This window comes from Amphiura filiformis, unplaced genomic scaffold (assembly GCF_039555335.1).
Source record: "Amphiura filiformis unplaced genomic scaffold, Afil_fr2py scaffold_68, whole genome shotgun sequence".
NCBI classification, from domain to species: Eukaryota; Metazoa; Echinodermata; class Ophiuroidea; order Amphilepidida; family Amphiuridae; genus Amphiura; species Amphiura filiformis.
This window is the reverse complement of record NW_027305532.1, coordinates 351,154-371,931: the sequence shown is the minus strand read 5'-3', so window position 1 is coordinate 371,931 and position 20,778 is coordinate 351,154. Positions and strand designations below refer to the sequence as shown.

The 20,778-nt window shown below is 37.7% G+C and overlaps 1 protein-coding gene across 1 annotated transcript; it reads left to right on the top strand.

The window, feature by feature from the left end:
* Nucleotides 1-270: 270 nt before the first annotated feature.
* LOC140144636 (solute carrier family 23 member 1-like) lies at nt 271-20,078 on the top strand. The gene is made up of 7 exons (XM_072166449.1): nt 271-432; nt 11,240-11,396; nt 13,815-14,068; nt 14,772-14,901; nt 17,229-17,372; nt 18,500-18,595; nt 19,788-20,078. The coding sequence occupies exons 1-7, from the start codon at nt 271-273 to the stop codon at nt 20,015-20,017; spliced, it is 1,173 nt and encodes a 390-aa protein (XP_072022550.1). The 3' UTR covers nt 20,018-20,078.
* The last annotated feature ends 700 nt before the right edge of the window (nt 20,079-20,778 follow it).

The following is a 20,778-nucleotide window of genomic DNA, read 5'->3' as shown; positions in this document are numbered from 1 at the left end:
TAACATGATCCAAGGGGTCGAACATGAATTATTCATATTCATTATCTTCGTGCATGTTGAGTGAACATGGTGAAGGCGTCTATTGTGTGTTGTTTACACTACCAACCGGGAGTTCAATCAGGGACCGTGGTTCCATATAGCGGTCAACCGGTCACGGTGAAAAACGCTTCTATTGGTGTATGTGATTGAATGGGGCCTGCATCGTAATCAATATTTTTGTTCCTTTCCTATATTTTGTATTCAACTAGATAACGATTAACGAGTAATTCCATGGCTACGCAGGTAGATAATTCGATACAAATTGTTGATCTGAATGACGAGGTTCAATGTGAAAATGCTGACGAGAGACAAAATATGGAGAAAAAGAAGATCGTGATTTTTGATGTGGATGAACGGCCACCTTGGTACCTTGCTATTGTCCTTGGGTTTCAGGTAGGTATAAAAGTATAGGGAATACAATTCAGATGGAGCATTTCCTGTATTATGTCTGTAGGATGCTCTACTGAGGATGGTTAGTACTGTAAGAGATACATATTATGGACAGAGACCGATAAAACATAAACAAACATGATGGAAATATACAGCAGACCATTAACATCGATATTGGTCAATGTTTGTAGAACATAACATCACATCTTCCGTCTTTTAAAATGATACAAATCATTACTGTTGTATACAAGGAGTAGTGTGCTTGTACCAATGTCCTGCATAATCATGATAATAACATCAAAAATTAATTGTTTCTTTAAAGCAGTCTTAATTTATGCGTCTCTTTAGTCTATGAGAACGTAATATTTGTGGTCCAATTTTTGGCTACCATTTTGACAAGCAAATAAGGTACCAACCAGCACTGTGCCCTAATTTCTACTTCATGGATAGCAGCCATATCCTGAAGTATTTAGAGTCATTAATTTTACATGCTTGTTATTTTCTATGAAACAACATTAAAAGACAATGGCATGCTTTTATCAGACAAGGGGCTGTGCAAGAATTATGAGCACCGGGGGCCATATTTTCAAATGATGTTCCAAAAGTTGCTTGCCCTCCCCCTCTCGGCCTGCCGAAAATCCCCCGCCGCATGCCAAAAAATCTTTGATCCCCCTTTGCACGTGTCAAATGTTTGAGTTCCTAATTTCCTAAATATATGCGCTCAATGAACAATATTCCTATCAGCTCTCCATTTCACCCATGGGTAGAGAGAGGCCTTGCCCATGTGCACAGCACGATGGCACCGCCGATTGCGAGGTAGAGCTTGTACTACTGCACCACCGTGCCACAGCGCCCGGGCACAGCGCCACCGTGATTCCTTGTAAAGAACTTGTAGCGTTCTAATATCTCATTTTTCTTTGGGTTGCATACTTGATCAAATGTTTGTCTTGTAAATATCTGTGCCCGTTTCACCAAGCAAATATTTCAACATTTTAACTTGATACGAATCTTTCTTGTTACCATGAGCTAGCTCCGTTATAAGCCCAATTATTCTTTCCAATGTTTTAAAATATTTTTTAAATATCTCAGCATGTTCAGTGAGGGATCGTAACTCCTTATTAGCTTCCTAAGCGTTTGCTTGTTCTGTTGGATTCGTCGTAACCATCGCCACCAGGATCTAGCCCTGCTTTACTTACGTAATCGCGTCCAAAATCACTTCAGTAGATAATGAAAATCTCACTCTCTCACATGTAGGGTTCTCTAGTCAGGATGATTAGTATTATTAGAGATATTACCAGATGGACAGATACGGTAAAAGATATTGGTCATAATATAACATATAGAACAAAATATCACAATGTCTATAGGCTTTTATAGGCCGCAGTGTGCTGTCATCTATTTAATCTGAGGAATCTGAGGAATATGAAATTGGGTTAGCTATAGGCGCAGGGATAAGGTTGGGGTTGGCGTACGGGTTACAGTCGATATGACGAACTTTATTTTCGCCAGACCTTTGACACGCAGTTCTCTGTTTTGGTACAGCAGGCTGTAAACTGACTGTGCAACTAAAACCCAGGTCAATCAACAGCAGTGTGCTGACAGCAAGAATTGGTGGGAATTTTGGACAGTCCACACTATAATCGGTCGTTTAAATTAATTTTAATTAACCACCGTGTCGTTATATTTCAGCATTTTTGACGTTTTTGGTGGAGCTATCACGGCACCGCTATTACTTGCTGGTCCGCTATGCATGGATCAAGACCAGCTGGCGGTTAGTCAACTCATGTCGACTGCATTTTTCATAGAAGGAATTATCACATTTCTGCAAGTTACTTTTGGCGTTAGGTGCGTACGTAAATGTCTGTGTGTTTTCAATTATGTTACGCTATGTACAAATTGTTGCTACTTTCTATTTAGTCCTTCAATGAACCATGTGTAACGTAAAAATGGGAAAATAATGTGAAACCACTGAGGTATTCCTAGCATTTCTCCATTAAGCAAGGTATCAAGGAACGGCTGTGCACACCTCATGACCTGGTGTTGACTATTCTGTTAACCTAATTGATCTGTGATCTTGAAGCTGGTTGATCAGGTTTGGTAATTGTGCTTATGAATGTGATCATGAGGTCACCACAGTTGTTTGATAGCATGTAAAACTACGTCATTTTAAAGAAAAATTAAACACTGATGACGCTATTTATCATAAATCGTGTTTTCATCTTTACAAGGGGTAGATATTGGCATAATGGCATTAAAACATCAGAAAAAAGAGTAACAAATAGTAACAAAAATGTTTTTAAAACTTTTTATCATGAAATGTTAAGAATAATAATATACAGAATAAAAGATACCACAAAAAGCAGAAAAAGGTGGATAAGTTGGAAATTCTATGTTCAAAAGAGCTGGAAATATATGTACATATTAGTGTGATAGTTGTTGGTATTGTCTAGGTCTAAAACTGAACATTATATAATGTTTTGTTAGAATGTTTCATAAATGATCACATCAAACAACCGCGTCAAAATATCACAGTAAGGTTTCCTGGTGGTATAGAGTGTAGGAAAGGAGTCAAAATTTGACAAAGTCAAGTGAAAAACTTTCTAGTGTGTTTGCTTACAGTTTCATCGGTGAATCACTGCATTTTTTTCAAAGCCAGCGTTGTTGGGATTATCCAACATAATAACTGGTGGGAAGTTATGTCACTTCCGGTTGTGAACCTACATGAAACCTACATGTAGTTGCAGTCTGCAGCGGATCATTGATCTTTATTCACCGATGGATTAATTGTTGCCATTTTTTGTAGATTGCCCGTTGTTCAGGGAGGAAGTTTCGCATTTCTTGTGCCAGCATTTGCCCTTCTGGACACATATGACGAATGCCAAGTCTCGATAACTCGTGCGTATATTTTCTTACATAGGTATATCTTAAAAATTCTCCCACACACACGCACAAAAATTTTAGACTTAGAGGCCTACATCAAGTAGTTCTTTAGTTATTAAATCTTATGTGACATCATTTTCTCAAAGTTCCTGCTTTCTTTTCCAGGTCTAGTTTCTTTAACTTTATAATCACAAGTTAAACCAATTCCTAGGCCGACGTAAATACTTTGGTCTGATAATAAATAAAATCCTTTCAGTTTGACCAAAGTTAAGATTCAAGAGTGGGTTAGCCAACAAACCAGACAGTCTAAACCTAAACTAACATTGCCATAGGTATACTATACTACGAGGGACTATCTGATGAAATAGCTTGAGATATCCAGTCCGTTTCTCTCCCTAGCCAAAAATAATTCTGACTTTAGTACAGATCTGATAGACTAAGACTGTTTTTGCATTTTCTCAAAAACTAATAACACAGTGGTAACAAAAGTTATGTATATTATAGGGGCAAGGAATCAATTACTACACTGGAATTTCAGTGACCCAAGACAAGCGGTTCGTTATTTATAATAAGAAATAAGGTACCGATAGGTGGTACCTCATTTTCTATCATATATACTGAACCGCTTGTCTTGAGTCACTGAAATTTCAGTGTAGTAATTGGATTCCTTGCCCCAATAATATACATAACTCTTGTTACCAGTGTGTTATTATTTTTTGAGAAAAATGCAAAAATAGTCACAAATGTACCACAGGGGTGTAGTACCCCTTTAAGGGTAGACGAGGAGTTGTTGGTCGAAGCAACCAAAAAAATCGATTTTCATTCTCTAGATCAATAAATTATTGACAAATAACACCTTGATGTTTTGCAAAGGTTCATTCTACAAATTATATAATTTGAAAACTTGCTTAATTTATTGTTGTTAATGAGTTATGTACATTTTACAAAAGTGTTGTTGTTTCAGCCCTCTTTACAACATAACTCAAGAACCACAGGACCTACAAAATTATTTCTGTGATATTTGAATTCTTCTACACGCTCGCAAGGAAATGAGCAATGCAATATTTGCCAAAGCTCATTACCATTCGCAAGATGTTGTGAACTACCAAATCGCAACACTTTAAAATAGTGTATTACCTTAAAGCCAAACATGTAGGTATATTACGAGGAAGGGTAAAGACGATACTTTCATTAGTGATAATATTATAAATAGTCTAATTCTTCTTTAGTGTCTTTAGTTCCATTTATAATTGTGTAAATTTTGATGCATCTTATGTGCAATATAATTGTTTGTAATTCTGTGCCAGTGATAAAGTATAATAAATAAACAAATAAATAATTAATACGATTCAATAGCTTATTCTTCCAGGCAAAACAACTCACGCACATTTATCAACACGCATCTGCACATTTAAACATAGAACCATCTCGCAAACAGACCCCACACCACACCCACGGAACACCCACACCCCACCAACCCCTTTATTGTAAATAATGAAGGTGGTGAGAGAATGTTTGTCGAATTTGAGTATAGTCTGGTACATGAAACAAGGCATCCAGCATTATAGAGTAACCGTTATATCAAATTTCAATTACAGCAAATTCAACAAAAGCAGAAATGGATAATTATACAGAGGTTTGGCAGATAAGGATGCGTAAGGTATCATTACATAAGTAAACAATAATAGTATTAGGGAACACCTATTCGAATTCCCGGGAGAGGGGGATTTTTTTGAACAAAAAACTTCGCCCGCTAGTAAGACAACAAAAATTCGCCAAATGATGAGTATAAAATTACATTTCCCCATCCCAACTCTAACGGCGGCAAAAAACTAAATTCCGCCCAACTGAAACTCCCAAGTCCTCCCCTCTGAAAATCGAATGGTGCGTTCCTTAACTAGTATTATTACTACCATGATTTCTGTCCAATTGGTTTCTCTGTCTATTGTTTCTGTTCAATTTCTTTAGCCCAACCGAACTTCGGCTTATCTATTGTTTTTCAGCAATTTCTTCCTAGTCCAGCCGAACTGGACTATTATTTTTCAGCAAGCTGAACTTCCGCTGGACTATCGTTTTCACCAATTTGTTCTTTTGAGTCGAGCCGAACTTCGACTGAACTGTTGTTTTTCAGCAATTAGTCCAGCCGAACTTCGGCTCTTGAATGTATTGTATGTATGTAACTATGTGGTCTAATAAAAAATAAGCTCTTATTGTCACTGAGGCTGTTAATTAGACACAGTGAGACACTACAAGTGTGAGACCTAAGAGTACACCAGACACATCATATAATTGCATCTTGAATACGAGGAATGTCCTCCTGATATCAAATAATTTTGATTTGTTGAAATTCGCGATATAGTACAAATTTTATGACAAATTATTTGCCATACAAATTTGTATTATATCGGGAACTTCAAACAAAATTGATATCAAAAGAACATTCCTAGTATTCAGAATACAATTTGGTGTGTCTGATGTGCTCTCAGAGCTTCTCAGGTCCTACAAAAATAGGTGACCGACCCCTTAATTGACAAAACATCTCTATAGCTGACCTTTCGTATTTTTCCCAATACCCTAAATTTTAAACGGCGTTTCTCCTAGGTACATACACTTTAAGTACACATCATTAGATTGATAAAGTTTACTTCAAGGACTGTTAAATATCAAAATATAAAGTTTTTATTATATCTATTTTATATAATAAAAATTGTTTGATATCGGAAGGACATTCTTCAGAACCCAATTTGGTGTATCTGATGTGCTCGACAAAAAGTACTGGGAAAGGTGGGTGACTGTGACTGACTGACCCCTTCAACTATTCCACAATGATATGGTTTATGATGCATATTACAATGCTATAATTCAACGTCATGCTTTTTAAGAGCACAGGAGATGACTGCTAGTAAAAAATATAATAGGTAGTATTAAAATTATATATTGTACATAAACAAAACTATTATTATTGAACAGCAAAACACATATGGCAATACTGTATTTGTATTCGTCAAGATATGCGTGATGTCCAAACTGTAAACCTCTGGAGTTTACAATTTGAATATAATATAATTAGACTCGGTATACTTGATTAAAAGTATGCTTTTTCTCATCTGTATTTTTAATATTATTTCATTTTTCCATGTTGAATGTTCTGAAACTTAAAGGATTGTACACTTGCCGAACGACTAAATGGTATTACAACAATAGTGCAATTGATTTCAGTTTACATGCAATACAATCGTGCAAATCATGTTAAACTTGCCGTATTTGGCAGATGAATAGTACTTAGAGTGCTAATTAATCGAGGCTTTGGAGGCATTTTAACAGTACCCTCATTCTAGCAGAAAAAGGTCATTGAACTTTGCACAGATGGTCAAGTTCAAAACTACTTAGACCTGTTCAAAACTTAATAAAGATTCAGAAAAAGTATACTTTGTCCTATCTATGATGCACGGGTATAGAGTTATGGGCAAAAGAGTAACATTGTGACGTCATAGGTCCAATTTTGCCCCGCTGGGGGATGATATTTGCTCTGATTTTGATGAAACTGGTCTCAAATTATTTGTCTTGGTGCAAGGAATCATAAAAAGGATAGTTTTAACTATCTTGGGTGCTTTCTTATCCAGGTAACACAACAAATTGTCAAGGTCAAATTGATTCAATATAGAACTCAATGCGACTCAATAGCTATTGTCTATTTTGATGTGCTCCTGAGGTAACGAAACATCCTACATAGCGCAAACTATTATTTTTCTGATTTATCATGGAAAGGCCAATAATTTGGGACCGTTTTCAACAAAATCGGAGCATTTTCCAATTTTGCTCCATGTGGTGCCAAAATTAGACTTATGATGTCACAATGTTACATTTTTGCTCATAACTCCATAACCGTACATCGTAGATATGTCAAACGATACCTTTGATGAATCCTTATGACTAGAGGAACACATTGCCTGTCCTTTTAACCATTGGAAAGTCCGAGCAATTTTGAACTTGACCTCTGTGTAAAATTATATGTAGTTTTTATTTGGGTCCATTAACGGGTCACTTCCGGTCCGAGACGAAACACCTTCAACATGCATGTTTTGCCACAAACAACATAGCTAGGTGACGCCAATTGCACACAACATTTAAATCAACCAGAGTCTATAGGGTGTTCACAGTTTTGGGGTCAAATGTCATTAAGAGTGTCACTTCCGGTTAACAACAACTAACGTCTGTATTCGTGGTCGCAGGACCACACATGCCCTGTCTAGTTATTATTGTTATTATCATCATCAACTTCATCATCATAGCATCATCTTCATCAACAACAGCAACAACTACAACATAGTCGTCGTCATCGTCGTCGTCGTCTTCATTATGAACAACAGTTGTCGTCATCATAATCATCATCATCGTCGTCTTTATCGTCACTAAAATCATCACCATTATCATCATTATCTTCGTCGTCAACATGGTCATCAATTTAATCTCCTATTCACCTTATTGCTATCATCACCGTTATCATCACTATCACTCCAATTTCGCTTGCAGATTCAAGGTGCAATTATAGGGGCGTCTTTTCTACAGATTCTGATTGGCTTTACTGGTATTATTGGCTTTCTGTTAAAGTTCATCGGTCCAGTGACCGTTGCACCGGTAGTAACTTTGGTTGGTCTTGGTGTGGTGGCTCCTGCAGCTGCAAGGGCTGGACAACATTGGGGTATTGCAGCATTGTAAGTGCCAATTTTTTCTCCAAAAATGTTAGGTCTTTTTAATATACGAGTATAACTGATGGAGGTGTAACTGTCTATTGAGTTCTGTCAAATTCTACGAATTTGTATCTGTTTATTGTCTTCCGCCACCAATCCTTCTTCTTCTGTCAGTCCGCTTCTTCTCCCACAATCAACATCGTATAGTAACATCACTTGCAGACATGCATCGTTGTTACGCTGTGCCTTTGGGCTGTTCACATATTTGGCGTCAAAGGTCATTATGGGGTCACAACTTCTGGTTTACAGCTAAAAACATGATTTTCGACATTCAAAATGTTTTTTTTTTTTTTTACATAGCACAGTGGCGCCACTTGCACACTTGCATTGACATTAGCCAGTGTGTATGGGGTGTTCACAGATTTGGGGTCAAAGGTCAATGAGGGGGTCATTTCCGATCTGAACGTCAAAAAAACATTCAAAAATCCAATTCTGTCTCGAATAACAGGCACTGGCAATTGAGCATTATAATTAGTTAACCAATTTGGGGCAAAATTCATTAAGGGTCACTTCCGGTCCAAGATAACAAAATCTTCAAATGCTTCTTCTGCCACAAACAACATAGCAGAGTGACCCCAATTACACATATGATTGACATTGGTCAGTGTGTATAGGGTGTTTACAGGTTTGTGGTCAAAGGTCATTAAGTGGTCACTTCCGACCTAAAAACAAATACCTTCAAAATTTGTATTAACTAATAAACACATACCACAGTGACGGTATGTTCACACATTAATTGTTGTTACCAAATGTATTTGTGGCATCTTTTATTTGGGGTCAGAGGTCATTAAAGGGTCACATCCGATCTGAAACCAAATACCGTCAACAATTTTTATTAGCCATGGAAAAACATAGCTGAGAGCCGGTTTGTTTGTACATGAATTGCTATTACCAGTGTAGATTTGGTATTTTTTTACTTGTGGTCAAAAAAATTAAGGGGTCATTTCCGGTTCGAGATGAAATACCTTCAAAATGCATTTCCTGCCACAAACAACACAGCTTGGTGACGCCAACTGCACACATGCATTGACATTAGCAAGTGTCTTTAGGGTGTTCACAGATTTCGGGTCAAAGTTCATTAAGGGGTCATTACCGGTCGACAACAACGAACGACTGTCTTCATGGTCGCAAGACCACAGTTATGTCCGAGAGATGTGTTCAAAAGTTATTAATGGGTCACTACCTCCGGTTTACGGCCATGAAAACGTGATTATCGACACTCGAAATGCTTCTTCTACGAGTAACATCGCACAGTGACCATACTTACACACATTGACATTAACCAGTGCCCACATATTATGGGTTTAAGGGAGCCACAAACGTGATTTCTGACACTCAAAGTGCTTCTTCTACAAAATAAAAATAGCTTAGTGGTGCCACTTGCACACTTGCATTGTCATTAGCCTGTGTTTATGGAGTCAAAAGGTCACTAAGGAGATCATTTTACGGTCTGAAATAAAAACATTCAAAAATCCAATTCTGTCTTAAGTTACATAGTACAATAACGCCACTTGCACATAAGCATTGTTATTGGTCATTTTCTATAAGGTTTTAACCAATTTGGGGGCAAAGTTCATTAAGGGTCAGATTCGGTCCGAGACAAAAAATCTTCAAAATGCTTTTTCAAAAAAGCAGAGTGCCGCCACCTGCACACGTGCATTGTATCTTGCACACGTGCATTGTATAGGGTGTTCACAGATTTGGGGTAAAAGGTCATTAAGGGGTTCCAGTCCGAGACGAAATACATTCTAAATGCATCTTCTGCCACAAACAACATAACTGAGTGACGCCAATTGCACACATGCATTGACATTAGCCAGTGTGTATAGGGTGTTCACATAGTTGGGGTCTCTACCGATTGACAACAACGAGCAACGAGTCTTCGTGGTCGCAGGACCACGTGATGACAAAACATTTTGGGCTATAATTAATACGACTGAAGCATCAAAATTTGCCAAACAAAACTGGGCTACTTTTTGGTATTTCAGTTTTAAAATTGGATGCATAGATTTTGAGTTATTGCCTTAATTACTTTTTGGGAGGTGCTTATGAATGTCAAATGTTTACACCTCACTGTTACTTTATTATAATGATTTCTTACAAACAAAATGGATCATATCAATAGAGACTTTCCTTTGTATGTTCAATATCATTGACTGTTTTAATATATCATGAGATTGCAAAACAGAAAGAAAAATTCTTTAATACTTGCTTGATTTTGATTTTGAGATTGATTTTGAATAGTTAGACGAGCGTTCGATTACGACGTATGGGACTTTCGACCTCTCTTAAGATTCCAAACAGGATGGGCTAACGAACCCAACGATATTTTTTTCACATGACAAAACAGTGGCATGGTCGATGGGAATTAGATAAATTAAACATAATTAGGTTAGCCGTCGCAAATAATAAGGAGACAAGTAGAAAAAATGATCCCGCCTTGGAATCGAACTGGAACCTCAGTTTTACGAGGTTTTCAGTGGGTTCGATTTCCAGCCGGGACTACTTTTCTACTTGTGTCCCTTAATATTTGCGACGGCGAACCAGGTGAAAAATTATATTAATTGTTTCAAATGCCAAGATGCTTTACGTGAACTACAGTAACATATACCAAAAGTTTTTTACATCCTTTGTCTTAAAACAGAACGATCGTTTTGATTTTATTATTCTCTCAATTGTTGAGTAAAATTGAAATCCCTATCCTCGGATGGAAACATGGGAAGTGTAGCATTGCAGGAAAGATTCCGATCTTCAAGATGTTCTCGGTAACTATTGTATGCGAGTCAACACAATCTTCAATTTCACCCACATTCACATGCACCCTACCCCACCCCACTGCATGTACCAGACGTACGCACACGCACATTCTCTCACTCTCCCGCAATTTACAGGATTAGTTTTTCGTAAGTTGACGCGGTTTGTAAACGCGTGACGTCATAATGTATATGTTATGTGCCGTAATCAAATGTAGTGAACATTCACAGCACTAATACGGTACTTCAGTATGACAGGTAATTCTTACAAAAATAACGCTTAGGTTGTTGAGGTTGGAGCACATCAAGTCGTCATTTTGTTACAAGATTACGACTTGCCAAGTCAGTACTCAGGACCTAACATGTCCCTAATTTATACACTTTTCATATGGAATCATTGGAAAATGCATTTCTTCTTTTTATCAGATTGTGTTTGGTGTACTACTCACATGGATGATTGCCTTAATTTGCACTACAAGTGGAGTTTTCCCGGAGAATCCATCCACTTACGGTTACGCAGCGCGAACAGACCTTAAGTCGTATGCTATAGAAGAAGCCTCGTGGTTTTACATACCTTATCCAGGTAAGCGCAGATTAAAGTAACTGATTATACAGAAATTATTATTAATGCTACGTCTGATATATTACCAATTTCTCTCGTTCGTGATGAGATTCATCAGGTTTGTAGATAATTATATTTTGGGGTCTCTTTCTTACAATACCCAAAATTGTCTTGATACTGACCTGACATATTTCTTCAGTATCCTTTCATCTTCTTTGCTGGTGGTAACAAACCTCCATTCCGTGGTGGCGTGTTCTTCAGGAGGGGGTCATGCACGTGATCATGGTGATATGCCCTTCGTCTCTATTCATGACTTCAGGTTGAGATTCTCTGAGATTCCTCAAAGACGTGTTCGGCTTCGTGGCAGTAGCAATATTGTTCTTATTATACATCCGAATAGCTCTCTAGCTGCGCCTTCCACATGAACTCACTACAAGTCCTTTGCTGAGGAGGATCTTTGGTGGTTTTGGAAGGTTGTCCCTGGTATTTTTAATAAAAAATCTCAATAGTCCACTGTGGGTAGCCACACATCTTCAATGTCTTTCTGATGCTGTCTTCCTGTTTCTGCTTGACTTGCGTTTCTATGATGATCTTATCCAGCAATGTGCGTATTACTCTCAACTTTTGATATATAGGGGTAGGAGCTCAGATATTGGTCATTTGGTCTGTGTCGATATCCTTGCGGTAAACCAGTAGCTTGACTGAGCCATCCTCATTTCTGACGATGACTGTGTCTACTATAAAAACGGAATGCGGTCCTCTTCTTCATTCTCGTAGGTAAACTTTCTGTTGGATCGGTGTTGTTGAGGTGGCTTGTGAGGCTGTCAACTTGATGTTTTTGACTATTTCAAGGATATCAGCGACATACCTCTTCAACATCCTTCCTTACACTCCATCGTGACTGTTACGATGACTTGCTCTTTAAGAACACTACCCAGCAAACACAAAACTGTTTTTTAAACGTTTTAAACATGTTATATTTTGGGTTTTGGTTTAGATAAAAACGTTTTAATAACATTAAATGTCTGGTTATATAAAGGTCATGGAAACGTTTTAAAAAGGTTTTGTATGAAAACACACTACAACAATATTTTAAAAATGTGTTCAAAATGTTATTGTAAAATATTTTTTGCAAACATTTTTCGCCAAATATTTTGTCAACACTTAAATAACATTATGTTAGAATATTTGCAGTAGATCAACAAATGTTTTTAATGTTATGAAAACGTTTTATACCCTTTATATGTCCTTAATATAACCCGACATTTAAACATTATCTGACAACCTTTTATAACATTTTGTGAATGAAGTCGAAAACGTTTTGCGTTTGCTGGGTAGCTATTATACAGGTTGGCTGTGATCGAAGACACCTGGCTGCCCATGCCACCAAACAATTCGTCGGCCGAATCACAAATTGACGTATTCGAATTTTTTGACATTTTCATGAAGAAAGTAGACAACCCTCTTCATAATTATCAAATCCTAACTATTATAGATGCTGCTTCATTACTGAGATAATTAATTAATTATCCTAGTATTTGCTAAACGCCGTTGGATCGGTGTTGATGAGGTGGCTGTGAGGTTATCAACTGGATAGTGACGTATCTTGCCATTCGTAAAAATCGCCGTTTCACAGAGCGACGTATTTGCCGTCGTATTTGTATTTTTGCGTCAAAATCGTGTTTTCGCCGTTTCACACGCTGAAGTATTTTGTCGCATTGAAATATAACGGTGTTATTTGCGTCTTACATTGTGTAATTTTGCCGTTCAACATATATTAACGTTTTTGTTGCTTTGATGACTACTCAAATAAAGTGAAGCACCTATGACTAAAATAGCATTTATATTAACTTGATGAATGTCTTCTTTAGACTGGAATGGTATTCGTTCAACTAGATGGTATATTTTAAGAGTACTGAAATAATAAATTTCTCAAAAACTGCAATGCTCTATATGTGATACGGACGACGAATTGTTTGTATATCTTGCCCCTGAAGGAGATGTTGTGGTAAGAATAAAGGAGATCCATAATGTCATCAACCGAGGGCAGAGTTCATTGTTTGAGAGATTTTTCTTTCTTTTAGCAGTCGCTTGATGACCTCGGGCGATTTATCCACCAGCGTATTCGTGAAATACAGCTTTCATAATATAGAAATCTACTGAATATTCCAATAAAACCATACAATCAAATTCTTTTGTAAATGAACGGCTTCGTAGAAAAGGAAAATGCTGCTCCTGCAAAACCATGCAATATGCACTTATGATGGTGTCCACTTTCAGTCTGCCCACGCTTTCTTATGTTTTATATTACTGAAGACATGTCTAATTTCTAGACACTCTATTTATATGTTGTACGTATCCATTTTCCAATGTTGTTCTTTCCTGGAAGATTCACGTTTATTTACACTCTGTACTTTGTCATTGTTTCTTAATCAACAGGACAATGGGGATTACCAGTTATAACTCTTGCTGGAGTACTTGGTATGTTTTCAGCTGTTATTGCTTCCGTCATTGAGTCATTAGGAGATTATTATGCTACCGCAAGGATGGCGGGTGCATCTCCTCCGCCGCCTCACGCTGTAAACCGTGGAATAGGAGTCGAGGGCATCGGTTGTTTATTGGCTGGATTATGGGGTACAGCTAATGGAACAACTACATTTTCCATGAATGCTGGTCTTGTTGGTCTCACAAGGGTGAGATTAACACATACCTTGTATCATAGGCCTATAGGTTGCAATTAAACAACTTTATTTAAATAAGTCTTCAACACTTCCGTTTAGGATCTACATTGAGAACGTACCTTTCATTCATAACCTCATTAATAAACGCGATGCGTGCGATCCAATCACATTTAGTTATTTGTGAAATCGTGGCGGACGTAAATTGAGGTCATTAATATCTCACAATTGACTGCGAACAAACTACGCGCGCGCTGGCGGCCGTATTTGTTTTGCTCGCTACCATATTTGCACAGATTGTGATACGCACTTTTGTTATTGGTCGTCCTGTTTTAGCCTGATCGATTTTTGGAAAGGAAAGATGTAAAAATCATTAATTTTTACAAACTTTTGTGCAAGATTTTGTGTTATTTTGTAAAGTGAAGAGATCAAAGTGACGGTTATGAATGAGGAATATCGGATATTCCTCGGTTCCAAAGGCAAAATGTTTAGATTTTTCACAATGCCCTCCAAATAATCGATGCGCAGTTATTAACCTCTAAATAAATCATTCATGTGGCAGCTGAGATGTTGATGCATCAACTTTCAGTACGCGTGCATTATTTTGTACAATTTCACTCCCAACAGTTGATACGCATTTATTAACCTATAGTATATTGTTGTTGAAATGGCAGGTCGCGACTATACATAACCGGTTTTCTTTACATTTTCTCTGTAGGTTGGAAGCCGAGTGGTCGTACAAATGTGTGCATTAATAATTATAGTCGTGGGCATGCTCGGAAAGGTCACTGCGCTTTTTTCTAGTATTCCAGTTCCGATTGTTGGAGGAATGCTTTGTATCTTATTTGGTAAGAAAACATCAAATATGTAATGTATATACCTAAATTTATTTGTAAATAATGAGTTTGTGAATTTGCAATCAAAATCAGATAATTTCCAAACTATGCGAAAGACTTATTTTGCAGGGGTAGAGGTAGAGAAAAGCTGAATTCGGACAGTGGCAAAGTCCAAGTGGGGGAGCAAATATCAATATGGCCCCTTGTCGTCGCCATTGGACCCGTTCAATCCATCTGTGTTTGTTGGGACCATCTTCGCGAAAGAAACATCATAATGTAAAATACATGCATCTTGCTATTGACTTCTTCTTACTTGACACACTATCCAATAAGGCAGCTAAACTTGATTGAATGTGCAGTGGTGTTGTTGGTTACAAAATATTTGAAGTTGGACTATATAGACGATTCTTCTAATGCAATGCTTCAGTTGTATATTGGGTAAAGTGAACGCTGTATGTAAACGCGTGAAGTCATATCAAATGTCATATGCAGTATCAAATGCAGTGAACTTTGACAGCACAATGTATACGGTACATATGATATGCAATTCTTACTAAAATAACGCTTTGAATCAGTATAAAGTCGTCATTTTGTTACAAGACTACGACTTACGACAAGATCGATGATTATAAAATACGAAACAGAGGTCAGAAAGTATAACAGGTTTTTTTTATCACCTTTGATCTGGGTTTCGTATTTCGTGAAAATTCGTCGAATTTTACATATAGCAGCGGATGTTGATCTTTTTTCTTGTGAAGTTTGGCTCAGATAAAAAGAGCTTTTCAATTTTTCCCAAGTTGCAAAGCTCAGAATCGCATAATTAATTAGTAATTAAATTAATCAATTTGTCGCATATTGGACGTGTTTATCATCTGCCAGTATTTGACCATTGCCATATCCCTGAGTGAGGGATGTTCGCCATGTTGATGGATGTTGCGAAATCAGGACGTAAAATTACTACCTCCTAAACTTATTTTCTGGCTGAGCTCGATATCCGTTATTGTACACTCGAAGTATTGTATCAATCATCGACTCTAGATACTACACTCTTGGAAATATTTTACTCAACTTGAGTAAAAAGATCACAACTCAACAAAATGAGTAAAAATTACTTAAATTGAAGAAATAATACCCAACATTGAACTCATATTGATAAATAGTACCCAACATTAAGGTTACTATTTATTGATATTGGCTCAATGTTGGGTACAATTTACTCAGTAATTTGTTATTCAGTTAGATGAGTTGTGACCTTTTTACTCATAGAATATAGAATGACTTGTACGAATTAGGCTGGGTTGAGTGATCGCTTATTGTTTAGGCGCTGGTCCTAGGTTCCATTACTGGGCGAGATCACTTTTTCCTATTTCCTCCTTTAATAATGGCTCCATAGTAAAACTGATAGAAGAATCACTATGGTGTCCTTAAATAACATTTCTAACCTTCTACTAGCATGTAACCGCCAGCGTTTTATCGTAAAGGGAACTTTGGCAGCTTTTCAGGTTACTTTTTGGTTCACCTCACAGAATTCTAATATACACAAGAACCGGTCATCCCTATACCAATGCGTGGCCGCAAACGTAACCGTCCCGGCTGAAAAATGAATCAAAAAAGGCACGGCAAGAATTTTTCGCATCACGTACGTCGAAGTTCACTTTTCAATGTGCAAACTGTAGTTAGGATAATGAAAACGACTGGTAAGCAAGTGTACTGAATGACCTCAAAATCTGAAGAGAAAAAAATGGCGGACCTTCGCCCACCTTCGCCGGACCCTTTCCAGAACTAATACAGCATATTTAGCCATTGTCAACATGGGGTCATCGCCAAGAATATTTTCCTTAAATAAAAAACTAACACCTCCGCTATATGGTATTTCACGATATAACATTAATGGAAAGAAAAGTGCAAATGTTTTTCGTGTTTCGAATCTGACGAGTGACAAGCTCTAATGACGTCGTGATGTAAACCAGGTAATCGTTATTAATAATTAATTAGGTAAACCCAAATATGGAGGTATCCAAAAATATGCTAATTAGAAGTTCAACGAATCAGAATGCGATCCTGGTATCCTATTCTATGCAAATGAGTTGAAGGAGGTTACGTGAACACGTACACTAATTCTCATCTAGCTTTACTAAAGATCTTTGGTTCACCTCTATATAAATCTATTGAAGCACTATTCTTTCTTTCCAAAGAAAGTATATTTCTGATAGATTTATATAGAGTTGAACTTGTAAAAGGCGGCCTGAATAAAGTTATCCCTGCCAAATTAAAGTTACCGTGCACGCGAAAACTACCCATTTGCGCTAACTCTGCTATGTATCGTTTATTGATTTTAGGTACGGTATTGGCTGTGGGACTATCTAATCTTCAATATGTAGATTTGAATTCGCCTCGTAACCTGCTTATTATCGGTTTCTCATTGATTATGGGTTTGCTTATCCCATATTGGGCTGGAAATAATCGAGAATTGATTCAAACAGGTAAGCACTAAGTAATCACCAAGACTGCATCTGTCATCCCTATTCACAAGATAGATTCGAAGACTAATCCATCTATGTACCGCCCCATCCCTTTGCTCTGCATCATCAGCAAGGTCATGGAAGCTGTTATACAGAACCAACTTCAGAAATACCTCCTTGGAAACCAACTGATATCGGATGGGCAGTTTGGATTTGGGCTGCGTCGCGGCACGGCTGGTGTCCTTGCAGTACTGACCCAGGGTGGTTCGGCTCCCTGGACAGAGGCAACGGGGTGCGCCTGATTGCACTGGACATTAGGGGAGCATTTGACGAGGTCTGGCATGGTGGTCCTGGCTCGCTGTGGTCCTTCCCTGGATTGGCAACTGCCTGACGGGTCGTTCCATCAAGGTTGTCTTATCTGGCCAGTCATCAAGTGCTTTCTCCGTCATTGCGTTGGTTCCCCAGGGGTCAGTATTGGGCCCACCCATTTTTGTTCTCTGTCTTCATTGGTGACTTGGGTGGTGAGTTTGGGGACCGGCTCTACCTCTGTTCAGGTGGTTCTACCTTGTTCTGTGAGATTGCGTCTAGAGACAGCCCCGGAGCTGTTTCTGCTGGCCTGGACAGAGGCCTGGAGGGATTGAGGAACTGGGAGGACGGATGGGGGTGACCTTCGGGCCATATCGGGCTGGATCTTGTGTTTGGTGCCGCCGGTGCGTGTGAGGGGCTGGAGGTCCTGTGGCGGACGACAACAACAACAACAACAACAACAATAATAATAATAATAATAATAAACATTAATATCACAATCGATTAGAGTATTGCCACCATCTGTGATCAGATTTAACTGACAACCACGTCGTTTTATCATTTCGTGTTTTTTTTCTGATATCTAATGTTTTTGATTTTTTTAATTAGCCGTTACCAATTCTACTACATGCTTAGATTTATATTGCTGTTACAATAGTCCGAACTGTTTTCACTACATTATGCAATAACGTACGATAGCTCATCCGTTTTAATTATGACATGTGTTGGTGCTATCACTAGGATCCACTATCAAGGCACAAGCCTTTAACCCCAATACATTTCCACATACATTTTTTCGTGTTTTACCCAAATTGCATAATCTTCAATGTTTGTACCCATAGGAATCCTTGAATTAGATCAAGTCATTGTTGTTCTGCTCACTACTGGAATATTTATTGGTGGTCTTTTGGCATTCATCCTGGATAACATAATACCTGGTAAGGCACTTTTGTATTTTTAAATTCGGTGATGGATACATAAAAACTTACTTTATTTTTAAATTCTCCCGTAGTATACTCAAATGCCTTAGGCAAATTTTGGGACTATCTTGTGCGCTTATATTTGTGAACAATGGGAATGAAAGTTGCGCTGAAATTGCTCTACTGCTGACATGTCAAATCTCCCTTCGATAACACTAAATTATACGGAACTGTTTGGTTAAACATCCTAGCCAACTGTCATACAACAGATACGCACGGCGGTCCATTAAAATGGGTTTGCACGCTATATGCCCGGGGTAAGGGTTTAAATAAGAATTAGGGTTATCAGGATTAGGGTATAGGATTTGGGTTAGTGTTAGGATTAGAGTTAGCCTCATTAGTAGGGGTTTGTAACTCTTAAAACAGCAAGAGCAATCCTGTCCCACCCTCTATTTTGCTATTGTTACTTTACCCTGAAATTTGGTCGTATTTTATTGTTCCCATCGATCACATAAAGTAAGATAACCCATAAACCTGTAGGGTTATTATACATATCTATGATATAAGCATATATTCCGCCACGCAGGCTGGTACGACCATTTTGATCCACCAGTTTGGCTAATTTCGAGAGAGGCTTTAAGGGACCTGGTTTATAAGCTGATTTCGGCAAGAAGCTATATACTGCCGAACTTAAGACGCTTTCAGCAATAGCCTCTTGCCGAATCGCCGAAATAAACTGATGTCGACAGTAAAGCAATTTCGGCCACCTTGAAGTTTATGGAGTCCATTGATACTTACTTTTGCTCTTAAAAAATAAGTAGAGCAAAGTTAAAAGTTGTTGTCGAAATTAAAATAGTGGATCCTTTCATATTTCGCAAAATTTGGTTCAACGACATCATCGATAGAGGAATGGCATAGTATCAGGCTTTCTCAAAGTTATACTTTAATGTTGGTAATCATCCAAAAAGGCCTATTCAGTGATTTGCTCTTCCGAAACATTCTTTGCAACTAGCATAGACGTGCTAACATAGCCTGCTAGTGGTAAAGCTGAAAGCCGTATATTAAATACAACTTCAACTTCGTCAATATTGGCAGTTAATATTTTGCAAATTTTTCATTAAAAAAATCCTTGATAACTATTTTAATGACTTATTATTCACTTTAAACCAATTTATACAGGCCTTTAACTATGTGTTTGACATTATTTTAGGAACTATCGAAGAAAGAGGCTTAGTTGCATTTTCACAACAGTCCAAAGAGGACTATGGAATAAACTCCTTGGATGTGTATGAACTTCCATTTGGTATGACACTTCTTCGACAGTGGAAATGGACACAGTATATCCCATTTAGTCCGACGTACACAAGGAAGAGAATAACGGTTGCCAAAAAGGATCGTTCTAATGTGGGAAATGTAGAGACTATTGCAAACGGGGTTTAAAAACCTCGTGAGATTTGGTACTGTGTCATACACTCGAGTGTTTACATGTAAAATGTCGATTGTGCACTGGACTCTTGATTTGATTAAATTTGTCGCTATCTTTTAACATTTTCTCTTTAATGCCAGGCGACTTACATAAAATTTAACAATCACCAGTGATTAATCAAATTTTTGCCGTCATCTTGTATTTTTTAGGCAAGGTAGATCAAATACTAGCATATAAATGGTTTAACTCTGTGGATAATTTCCATTGTCAATATTGTTGCTGCATTACGAGGTGCTATCGATAACGTTTCCGTCTTTAATAAAGGGTTTAGACATTTTTCTCATAGCTTATAATGGTTGTTTCAATCACAATCTCGCAAATCTTGTAAAAAAGACATTTTATATGGGGCCTTATTAACTTGATCCTTCTTCTGGAAACCTAACCCTAACTCCAAATCCCAACCCTAAAATCTATTGGTGCAATCATATCCTTATTTGATTTGTTTATCTAAACGAACATTTGACACCTCTTTTAGCAAAATCGGAGCACTTTGATGTTTTTGACCCCATAGAGCCAAAAACGTGACCCATAGAGCCAAAAACGTGACCTTTGGCCCGTTTTGGTTATAACTAAATAGGTCAAACTATACATTTTCTGAATCCGTGTGACTAGAGGAATGCAATGGAATGGTGTTTAACACAATTTGAGCACATTTGAAATTTGACGCTATGCAAAGTTCGATGACCTTTTCCCCCATGGGGCCAATTTATATTTT